Below are 12,105 nucleotides of genomic sequence, written 5' to 3'. Positions count from 1 at the left end.
CCTCTTTCCACCTATCACATTTCTGACGCCCCTCCCCCAAGTCCCTCCTCCCTACCTTTTATCTTAGCCTGCTGGACAAACTTTCCTCATTCCTGAAGAAGGGCTTATGCCCGAAACGTCGATTCTCCTGTTCCCTGGATGCTGCCTGACCTGCTGCGCTTTTCCAGCAACACATTTTCAGCTCTAATTTAGATACCTGGTCAGCATGGATGAGTTGGACCAAAGGGTCTGTTTCAGTGCTGTTTCAGCTCATTCTATACACGTACCACCCTCTGTATGAAAACGTTGCCCCTTAGGTCCCTTTTATATCTTTCCCCTCTCACCCTAAACCTATGCCCTCGAGTTCTGGACTCCCCCTACCCCAGGGAAAAGACCTTGTCTATTTATCCCATCCATACCCCTCAATAAGTGTATTTAAGACAGGGACAGATAGGTTCTTGATTAGTAAGGGGATTAAGGGAGAAGGCAGGAGAATGGGGTTGAGAAGCATATCAGCCATGATCAAGTGGCATGGTGGGGACTGACAGGTTAAATGGCATAATTCTACTCCTATTTCTTATAGTGTTATAGCATGTTCAGTTATATGAACATGTATTTGACCGACAAAGGTAGGTTTGCAGTTGACAGTTGTGGAGAATTCAATAGTGGTTTTTTTCAAACAAGCATTTCTCCATCGAGAAATGGGAGTACAGTATAGACAGCCCCATTTTAAAAGTGAATTTGAGTGCTTGATAAACCATATGAAAGGTGTATAAGGAAATCTGTACAGCCAGCTGCACTTTCAAATATTATGAATGCATCGTCTACGTATCACAAATAAGATTAGAGCTCAATCCACCTAAAACATGTTTCTCATAGCAACCGATGCAAATATTAATGAGCACTGGACCTAGACCCAGCATCTCACCGCTATATCATCTATTTGGTGATGCTGTTTCATTAAATCAACTTACACAGTTGAGTTCACTTACTTGCATAATATCAATGAATAGATTCAAAAGACGACTTTGCATCTATATTGTTGTGATCATGTGACAACATTACTGTCAATGGTTTCATTCAGTGGCACATGATGATGTTAAGTTGGAAGCGTCTGGGTTTATGCTCAGAGTTTCGAATCAAAATTATAACGTTAATGCCAATTCTGATATCTGATTTACTTTATTCTTGCAATATACTGAGTTTCATTCCAGCATCAGAACAGACAAGCTAAACACTTTTTTAAAGAGAACGTTCCAATATGCCCGAACTGGTACAATAAGCTGATCAAGACAAAAAGTTCCTCGGCACTATGATGCCAAACCATTGTTATAAAATGTAGCTGTGTCTATGGCAAATCTGATTTTTATGACTGTTGAGGCAGGGCAACACTCAGGCCACTCAGGTCACCAGATCTCCAGCATCTGATATCCTTTGTCTTAATCTATGGATAAAAGAGATGAACTCAGGAGGTGAGGTGAGAGTGACTGCCCTTGAGATCAAGGCAGCATTTGACCGAGTTGGGCATCAAGAACCCCTTGCAATACTGGAGTCATTGGGAATTAGGGTGAGAACTCCCTGCTAGCTGGAATCATACTGAACACAAAGGAAGATGGTTCCGGTTATTGGAGACACCATGGGGCAGGGGCTCCTCGGGATACTGCCTGAGGCCCAATAATCTTGAGCTGATTTATCAATGAACTTCCCTCTTCCTAAAACCAAATGCTTGGTGATGATTGCATAACATTCACGATCATTCATAACTCCTGAGATAATCATGTAATCTGTGCCTGCTTGCAGCACAACCTGCACAACGTTCCTGTGGCAAGGAACATTGATATCACATTAGGGCTAGGTAATGACCAAAAAAGAAAATCTAATCATTACCGCTTGACAGTTAGTAGGATTCCCATTGCTGAAATACCCATTATAAACATCCTAAGAGTTACCACTGACCAGAAACTGAACTGAACCAGTCGTGTAAATACTGTGGCCACAAGAGGAGAGCAGACACTGGGCATTCTGAGACAAGTAACTCATCTTCTGACTTATAGAGTCATAGAGATGTACAGCATGGAAACAGACCCTTCGGTCCAACCTGTCCATGCCGACCAGATATCCTGACCCAAACAAGTCCCACCTGCCAGCACCTGGCCCATATCCCTCCAAATCCTTCCTATTCATATACCCATCCAAATGCCTCTTAAATGTTGCAATTGTACCAGCCTCCTCTGGCAGCTCATTCCATACACGTACCACCCTCTGTGTGAAAAAGTTGCCCCTAAGGTCTCTTTCATATCTTTCCCCTCTCACCCTAAACCTATGCCCTCTAATTCTGGACTCTGACCCCAGGGAAAAGACTTTGCCTATTTACCCTATCCAAGCCCCTCATAATTTTGTAAACCTCTATAAGGTCACCCCTCAGCCTCTGATGCTCCATACTTCCCATACTTTTCCTACCACCTACAAGGCACAAGTCAGGAATACGACAAAATGGTCTCCACTTGCCTGGACGGGTGCAGCTCCAAAAACACTCAAGAAGCTCAACATTCCCAGAACAAAGCTGCCCGATTGACTGGCACCATATCTATATACATTTACTCCCTCCACCACTGCTGCATGGTAGCAGAAATGTTTACTATCTACTCTAGCTGCACACCAAGGCTTCTGAGACAGCACCTTCAAAATCCCGTACCTCTACCACCTATTCGCAGACACATGGGCACACTACCGAGGAACACATCCTCCTGCTTTGGAGCCATATCATTGTTCCTCTACTGCAACTGGGACAAAACCCTAGAACTCTTTCCTTGGAACACCATCTCAAGCACAATTAATGACAATGGTAGCTTAACCAGTGATGCCACATCCCACGAGCTAAGACAAAAACAAAGACCAGCCCACTCCTCCTGTTTGGCCACAGATTAGGATTGAAGTCTAGCCATTAACAGATGAGGCCATCTTGAGCTTGAGGCAGTGGACTTTGGAGGGACTGTTCTCCAATTGCCGGTCTCTATCCAGGAGAAAGAACGGGTGTCTGCCAGTATTGTTGAGGTCATCCACAACTGGTGACCGCTGGGTGAGCTGCAGTGCATCAGTACCCATTGCAATGACACGGCTGTTTCTTTATAATTTTTTGTTACAGTATATCAGTGTCCTTTTATTGGCTATTAACTTTCTTTTGGTTGGATTAAAATGAAACAGAGGAACAATCCCTCCCATTTAAATCTGGGATCCCTTCCAACTGGCACAGGGCAACAGAAGAATCCAAAATTCATCGATTTAATAAGTCACGTTTATTTCCCTTTTCCATTGTCACTTTAAATTCCCTGGCTGTGTACTTTTTGTTAGAGGTCTTCTTTTAAAAAAGGTATTTGATGAACAGCAACAAAACACGTTGTGTTTGATCACTATATGCCTGACAACCAACAGCTGAGATAAATACTCCTCCTGTATTTGATGGGAGGCGTGCCACGGGAGACTCTAGTCTTCCAGTATCCCGTCGACCCAGGAGCTTGGACCTTTCCCTTTCCCCGAGATCACGAGTAAAGTTGCAGAGAGTTCGGTTCCCGGAGCAGCTGGATTGCTGACGAGGTGCGTTAATCTCAATATGCAACGTGAATGGGACAGTTTAATTGAGGCTTTAAGGTATGCCTCGGTGGTGTCTGATTTTTATTTAAAGATCCTAACTCTGTTTAATTGTATATTTTCATTCCCCCCATCCCCAGTTTTCTAGCCGTGTGCACTCCAGGGGTTGGAAATGTCCGAGGCGTTTAGCAGCGAGGTGTTCCTCGCTTACTCTACCTACAGCACCATCGTGCTGCTGAAGATGCTGCTGATGGGACCCCTGACTGGATACTTCAGGTTGACCCGAAAGGTAAGATCTAACAGCCAGACTTACACCAAATCAGTTAAAATGGCAGATAACCCCGCCCCATTGCTGCTTTTGCACTTCCTCAAATCTGCAGGAACTCTTTGCATTTTGCAATATTTTGAGAAAATAAAACTTCTTAGATCATTGCAATGACTTAATCTGCAGATTGAAAGATGTGTGTGGATTATCATGCAGTTTTTTTTTTAAATAGCAAAATGTACTTATTTTATTCAATCCTTTATGTACATGCACAGTTACTGAAGCAGTTCTGTGCAGGTTTTACACATGAAGAACAGACTGACGTTAGATACAAAACAAAAATCCCATTTCTTACCTACTCCTCAGGAGACTTTTTACATATGTCTGAGGCACTAGTGGGGTCTGATAACTGAATGGACTCCCATTGTACTTTGTAAGGACTGTAAGTGCAGTGTTTCTGTCCCTGATTCAGTCTCACGGCTTTTCGGTGTGGGTTAGGCTCTCCCATTCCAACCACCCTAATGATCTCATTCTCCTCCCTGACACATTCCGAACTTTGCTTTGTATCTGTTGCTTGAGCTACTGTTTTCTCAATCATTTTACCGTAACCCTTTAATCATTGGTGTGTTATTCAAGTTGCTGCTGAGCTTTCCTCCTGCCCTGATTTTGAGAACATACCCTGCCTTTCCATGTTCAGACACTTGTTCCCCACTCCCAGATGCAAAAATACTACTTATCACCCCGATGACTTCCCTCTCCTGAGGGCTCCACAGCCTACATCTGTCCATCTCTCTCTGCTTCCAAAAAGCAGTTGTCACTTCTTTCCAGCCTTTCAAAAATCCTGTTGTGATTCAACTTTTTAAACTTTTTTTTTTCCTGATAATTACCATTCCCTCTCAGTTGCTACAATCCCGTGACCATTGAAATGCACGATTCTAAGAAGCTTTTTTCACCCATTTTACCACATTAGCATGATACAACACTTTTTTTTCATTGTATTTTTGTGACATGATACAAATACATCAAATCAAATTAAATCCTTATCCTTGATGCTACATTTAGTAAATCTCATGACCCTAACTACAGTGGTTCTGTGTTCCTGAACAATCTTCTACTCCTACATCTTGTCATATCTGTAGAGACTGGGTCATTAGGTATGTTCAAGGCTGAGATTAACTGACTGGAAAAGAATCAATAATATTGGGGAAAAATACAATAAAGTGGAGATGAATAGAGGGGTAAACTTGATGAGCCAACCTTTGCTCATGGCTCATAGTTACTCCCTAAGCCCTGTTTGTGACATTAATATTTTCAAGGAAGATAATTGCTTGTCCCTTCAACTTACCTCTGTTCTCCATGTCTATCCTTACCTGTTCAATAGTGCTAAACATAGCCTACCTTTGTAATCATATTCTTTACTCTTTTGGGGAAAAAAAGTGGCATTATGTGTAATAAAATCTGTATTATTGATATCACTTACATTTTTCATTGATTTGTGCCATACATTTGTCAAATAGTGACCATCTTCGACAGGAGACAATCTAACTATATGGTGCTTTGACATGCAATTGTATTACCATCACCATAAATATGTGCCTCACCTATCAACATCCTGAGGGTTACCATTGACCAGAGACAGAACCAATCAATTAAATATGTGCCTCTGAGATCAGGTTAGAGGCTTGGAATTCCGTGGCAAGTAACTCATCATCTGCATCCCCACCTGTCTGAATGGGTGCAGTTCCAACAACGCTCAAGAAGCTTAACCATTCAGGACAACGCAGCCGACTTGAATGACACTGCATTCATGAACTTAATTATTCACTCCCTTCACTGTTGATGTACAGTGGCAGAAGTGTTAACCACCTACGAGATGCACTCTAGCAACTCTCAAAAAAAATTTCAATAACACTTTCCAAACCTGTGAATGGTGCCATCAAGAATGATAAGGGCAGCAAGTAGATGTGAACGGCAAGTTGACCACCAAGCCGTACACTATCTTGACTTAGAACCTGATAGGTATTCCTTCAGTGTTATTAGACATACCTTCTGGAACACCCTTCTAACAGCACTATACCTCTGTATCATAGACTGTGGCAACTTTAGATGGTGGGTTACCTTAGCTTCTGGAGGGCAATGGAGGATGGGAAACAAGTCCAGTGGCAAAAACATCTTGTGGAAAAATTTAAAAAAAACAGCATTGATTCAATATATCTCCAAAGTAGGTGTACATAAATGTGATTAATTTGGTTGTTCTGTATAATTAAAGCTTTCCCTTTTTGACTAAAGGTGTATAACTAATTTCTTACAGCATTAGCTTTTTAACAGCATTTTACTTTATATGGAGTGTTTCAGCTAAAGCTTCTACAGTAACTAATCTGACAGAGGAGTTACCATTTCCCTCTTAGTGGATTTGCAAATTGTTATTCACAGTAGGTCAGAATGTATTATGAAGAACAATTTCACACAGGGGTAAGGTCAGTATTAAAGTCTTTGTAAATCCAATTCCAATAGTGCTGAAGGGATGTTTTTTTGGTAGAGCTGTGTTTAACAGGGTGTGTCACTTTACTGCAATTGTTATCCAGTCCTCGTAGGGAAATGAATAATCTGGACACACCAACGTCAGGTTGCAGATGCTCGGGAGAGTTCATATCTCGATTTGTAACTGTTCTTAAATATTCAGCTGTACTTCTTTGCGTTTATATTGTTAATTTATTAAGCTCACCAATAAACTTGCTTTGAATGGTGATTTACTTAGTGAATGGTATTTGAGATACTAAGGTGCTAGTGTGATTTGTGTGCATTAAGTCCGAGCTATGTGTGCACAGAATCTAATTTTTAAGATTGTGACTTTGATAGTAAGCTACTTATTCAGAACTAAAACACTGGATCTATGAACTGAACACTCTATAGTTTCCAGGAGATACCAGAACCTAGATATGCATGTCAGAAGAAACCGTTTATAGTCTGAAACCAATCTACTTGTGGAATCATGGATATATGATGGAGTGTGGTCCATTGACAAATAACAATTTATAACTAATTTTCTAAAACAGGTCTTTGCCAATCCTGAAGATGCCAGGGCACACGGTGGCAAGGATGAAGAAACCAGCAAAAAGTTTCTGAGGATTGATCCCGATGTGGAGCGGGTGAGAAGGTGGGGATTGTTATGGCATAGATTTAAATGGATATCAATTTTACACAATTTAACAGCTGTTTACCATTCCATTCAATAGACAATTAATCTTGAAAATAAATGTTAAGCTAAAATGAAATGTGCAGTTCACTTTGAGTTACAAAATTGAAGGATTGACAGTTACTGCATCCTGTACTCTCATTGTGTTTTTCATCTTTGACTGAATTTTGGTTGACAATTACATATAGGAGACTCATATTCATTTTGAGTACATTCATTATACATTCCTGTTTAAATTACACTTCGGTAATTCATTCCATATTTCTTCAACATAAGGATGGGATTGTTAACGTATGTTTGCTCAACTCAACTCCTATTATTTGTTGCCTGTTTATGCTCCCTGCAGATGTCATCAGAATGACCTGGAGAACATTGTTCCATTCGTAGGCATTGGTCTGCTGTATGCCCTCTCTGGCCCCGACCTGAGTACAGCTGTAATGCACTTCAGAATCTTTGCTGCTTCCAGAATCTTCCACAGCATTGCTTATCTGGTTCCTCTTCCCCAGCCATCACGTGGTTTAAGCTGGATGGTTGGGTTGGGAGTGACCTTTTCAATGGCTTATAGAGTGCTGAAGGCAGGAGTGCACCTTTGAAAGCATTGATTAGCACCGCATTCTCTTTCCAAACCTTTTTTTCATTTCACTCATTCTATTGAAATTTAATCTCTAATTGTGTTGAAGTAATGGAAGTGTTAAATGTAATTAATTGTTGAAAATGAAGGGGATAACAGAAGACAAGACAAAAAATTTCCAAAGCGGTTTAACTTGGTGTCTGTGTGTGTGTGTGTGACTAACCGGTCTTTTAAAATGGGTAAATCTGTTTTGGGATAGATTTCCAAAAGGAATTAGAACAATGACAATGACAATTTGGAGATTGTACTGATCAACAAAGGGCATGGCAATGATTTAAAATAATATCAAACACGTCTTGGGTGAATTAACTGGAATGTTCAGTATTCCTTCATTTTGCCTTCCAGCTCATTTTAAAGGGATTTTATTTGGCAAATGTATAATTAATAGTGGTATGGTCTTGATCCAGTTTTTGACTTTCTAGTATCTGCTCACTGCTATAATGGGGAGGTAGATAGCTCATTGACCATGTCTGACAGCAAAAGATATTTTCTAATCTGTTCAGATGTGTTGTAGCACACCTCTGCAGCAGGTCATGATTTGGAGATGCCGGTGTTGGACTAGGGTGTACAAAGTTTAAAAATAACACAACACCAGGTTATAGTACAACAGGTTTATTTGGAAATACAGTGGGGCCTCTGAATCCAACTTCAATTCGTTCCAGGAGGCTGCTCTTAATGCGAAACGTTTGGACTCCGAAACTATTTTCACAATAAGAAATAATGGAAAGTGAATTAATCTGTTTCTGGACCAAAAAAAAAACATTTTCAAGACGCTTTTTAACTGCAAATGCACATGGCTAAGGTAAAATAAGATGAGTAAATGACCTAAATATCAAGTAATAATAAAAACAAGAAATAAATGTACTAACATAACTTCATTTACCTTAGTGAGGAGTGCTAATGGTGCATGTGGAAGCTGGGAGAGGAGAGAGAGGGTTTACTGCATGGAAGGTGAGTCACCTTCCATAATAACATCAGGTAACTGTGCTTCTGGTTAAAAGCAAATTACTGCGGATGCTGGAATCTGAAACCAAAAGAGAAAATGCTGAAAAATCTCAGCAGGTCTGGCAGCATCTGTAAGGAGAGAAAAGAGCTGATGTTTCAACAGACCTGCTGAGATTTTCCAGCATTTTCTCTTTTGGTAACTGTGCTTCTGCTGTTTGCTGTCTTAGTGTTACGCGAATGATGAGACAAAGACCACTTGTAGAGGGCTGGGGCTCACTGGACTCTCTTTCGTTAGAGAACCACCTTTCCAAAGTTGTCTGGTGTTGGCGACTTTTCTGAAGTGGTCAATCACATTGTCATTGAACATGTTCATGCTCCTGTTGACCACTCCCTTGTTAGGATGCCACTTTTCAACAATGGCCTGTGTTTTAGACCACAGAAAGCACAGTTCCTTAATTTTAGCACTGGAAATGTTTCCACTAGCTCCCTCTTCCTCCTCCTGAAGAAATTTCCTCTGCCACTACTTCTTGCTGCATCTTGTGGAGGTGCTGAAGTTCTTCTGTGGTGAGTTCATTCTTGTGATCCTCCACTAACTCCTCCACATCCTCTTCACTCCCCTCCAAGCCCATGGACTTGCCCAGAGCCACAATAACAGGGACAACAGGCAGTTCTTCAAAGTCTCTCTCTGCAACACATTCAGGGCACAGTTTCTTCCAGGCAGAGTTCATTGTCCTCCGACACTTCCCTCCATGCTTTGTCTATGATTCTTAAGCAATGGAAGATATTAGAATGATCTTTCCAAAACTCTTGAGGGTCAGTTCGGTCTTGTTTGTCACCTCAAAGCATCTCTGGAACATAGCCTTGGTGTACAGTTTTTTTGAAATTTGAGATAACTTGCTGGTCCATCCATTGGTTGGATGAGAGGAGTGGTATTGGGGGGGCAAGAATTTCACCTTGATGAAGCTATATTCATCTAAAATCTTCTTCCAAGCCTGGAGGATGAACAGGAGCATTGTCCATCACAAGAAGAGCCTTCAGAGGTAGATTCTTTTCCTCAAGATAAGCCTTCACCGAAGGGGTAAACTCCTCATGAATCCTCTCAGTGAAGAACTGCCTGGTAACCCATGCTTTCACGTTTGCCCTCCACATAACATTAAGCTTGTTCTTCATAACATTGTTCTTTTTGAACACATATGGATTCTCTGAGTGGTACACAAGCAAAGGCTTTATCTTGCAGTCTCCACTAGTATTACCACACAACAAGAGAGTAAGCCTGTCTTTCATTGGCTTATGGCCTGGTAAAGACTTCTCTTCCTTAGTTATATAGGTCCTCGTTGGCATCTTTTTCCAGAAGAGGCCTGTCTTATCACAATTGAGCTGCTGTTGTGCCACATACCCCTCAGTGTTCGCAAACACAATGAACGAGGGTGATAATTAAAAAAACCGACACACATCAAGGTGAAAATACGAGATAAACTAGTGATGGACACACGAGAGATGCTTTCAGGACGAGCTGAACAAGCAATGTGCGACCTGAACGGTATGTGGTGTTCGGATTTTAGGGCAAAGTGTTCTCGAAATAATTGTTCGGATTCCAATTTGTTTGAACAATAGGGCGTTTGGATTCCGGGGTCAGCACTGTACTAACTTTCGGAGCGCTGCTGCTTCAGCAGGTGACACCCAGCTGATGAAGGAGCAGCGCTCCAAAAGCTAGTGCTTCCAAACAAACCTGTTGTACTATAACCTGGTGTTGTGATTTTTAATGCTGCAGCAGGTGGCACTTGATCCAGGGTCTCCTGGCTCAGCGCCAGGGGCACTGCCACTGCTTCACAAGAACCTCAGCAGCAGAAGAAAACAGGAGCTGGAGTAATGATCATCTGTGCATGAAGGAAGCAGTGTGTCGCTGGTTTAAATTAGTGCTGATGGTTATAGATACTGTGTTTTTAAAAAGAAAACTGGGACAGCACCTGGGGTTAGGTGGCTTCATTCTAGAGATGGGCTAAAAAGCATGCAGTATCAAATAGCTTAGGTGGTGTTTGATCTCACTTCCACAATTGAACTGTTGTCATTTTATCTTGGAAACCATCAGATAATAAAGCATAAAGTTAGGAGTTAGAGCTTTGAACTTTCTGCTTTAGAGGGTGCAAAGTTTGTTGTTCTGATGAATATGAATTTTAGATTGGGGAAAAAAAGTTGACTGTAGAATGTGACTAAATCACAATAATCCCAGACATTATGCTTCACGATCTGTGGTTATGGAAAGCTAATACTTTTTCTATCATAAATATTATTTAAGCAGCTGTAATACACTGAGCCCCCTTACTGTGCTGGTCTGTATACCTTGTATTAAAGTTTAAATTGTTTATGAATAAATGTGTACAGTACATTAAGCCTTCACACTTCTAATCTGAATGATGACTACAAGAGAGTAGCCAGTCAAATGTTGACTGTTTCTATGGCAAAGTCCTGTTCATAGAGCCATAGGTTTGTCTCCTACTTATTAGAATGCAAAGGTTTTGATGAATGCAGAGATGAACTGTGAAGTTCTGTAACTGTTGCAAGTTGAGTGTTTTTGCAACATGTAGAGTTGAGACCATCGCAGATGATCCCAGTATATGTGCTGCTTTCTCGCTGGCTTTCGCCACATCCTGTCCAACACTCACGCTCACACTCTCTGATGGGCTAGGATTCATGGTACCGCACGCCTCTATTAAATTGCCTGTGTGTGAAAATTCGATGCAGAATACCTTGAATGTGATGCCCCTACAGTTGTTAACGGGATTGCAATTTCTGACAAGTTTTCTTAGTCACCTATGTTCTACTTTATATTAATAAAGACTTGAATTAAATCTATTTCGTGGTTGTGTTTTAATAAACCAGGACCTTCCATTTTTATGAACTTAATTGGATACCACTTGGGGAAGTAAGTCAGCCTACAGATGTAGTTTACTGTAAAACGTATAAAGGAATGGAGAGAACAGATGGGTTACTATGAAAAGTGATGCTGAAATGCCCGAAACGTCGATTCTCCTGTTCCGGTGCTAAAATATGACCTAGTATAATTAGTTAATTCTCTCATTACATTTGAAACTCAGTTTTTATGTCAGTGGTGTCTGGGTACAATGGGCGGCTGTAAATAGTGCTGTCCATATCCCCTATAAATAATTTATGACAATGACTGGGAATAAGTCAATGTTAGAAAAAATTGTTTTTAAAAATTGCATGGTCATTATCACAGTACTATTTGGAGCTTATTGGCACTTTTCATACACGACCATATTTCAAAAGTCCCCTCATTGGCTGTAAAGCACTTTTTGAAATATCAGCTGGTCATGAAAGGTGCTATATAAATAAATGCAATCCATATTTGAGTGGAATTTGGTGAGGTATAGAAATCAAAGATGGAGCTCCAGGACTGTTCTCTGGTATTCAGTGAAGCATTGACAATATCAGCTATCAAATATTACTTCATTTCATTCACAAAAAAGCATTGAGGTTCAG

General features: G+C 40.9%; 1 protein-coding gene across 1 annotated transcript; it reads left to right on the top strand.

The window, feature by feature from the left end:
* Positions 1-3,397: 3,397 nt before the first annotated feature.
* Positions 3,398-8,485, top strand: LOC122561616 (microsomal glutathione S-transferase 1-like). The gene is made up of 4 exons (XM_043713521.1): positions 3,398-3,573; positions 3,708-3,856; positions 6,889-6,989; positions 7,375-8,485. The coding sequence occupies exons 2-4, from the start codon at positions 3,740-3,742 to the stop codon at positions 7,619-7,621; spliced, it is 465 nt and encodes a 154-aa protein (XP_043569456.1). The 5' UTR covers positions 3,398-3,573; positions 3,708-3,739; the 3' UTR covers positions 7,622-8,485.
* Positions 8,486-12,105: the final 3,620 nt, after the last annotated feature.

This window comes from Chiloscyllium plagiosum, chromosome 23 (assembly GCF_004010195.1).
Source record: "Chiloscyllium plagiosum isolate BGI_BamShark_2017 chromosome 23, ASM401019v2, whole genome shotgun sequence".
NCBI lineage: Eukaryota > Metazoa > Chordata > Chondrichthyes > Orectolobiformes > Hemiscylliidae > Chiloscyllium > Chiloscyllium plagiosum.
Note: the sequence above shows the minus strand (reverse complement) of the source record. Positions and strands in the feature narration are given on the sequence as shown.

Bases quoted from the DNA above. Each gene is read 5' to 3' on its own strand.
- LOC122561616 (XM_043713521.1), top strand. From the start codon at position 3,740: ATGTCCGAGGCGTTTAGCAGCGAGGTGTTCCTCGCTTACTCTACCTAC. The intron at 3,857-6,888 runs GTAAGATCTAAC...TTTCTAAAACAG, and splicing joins ACTTCAGGTTGACCCGAAAG to GTCTTTGCCAATCCTGAAGA. The intron at 6,990-7,374 runs GTGGGGATTGTT...TGCTCCCTGCAG, and splicing joins GATGTGGAGCGGGTGAGAAG to ATGTCATCAGAATGACCTGG.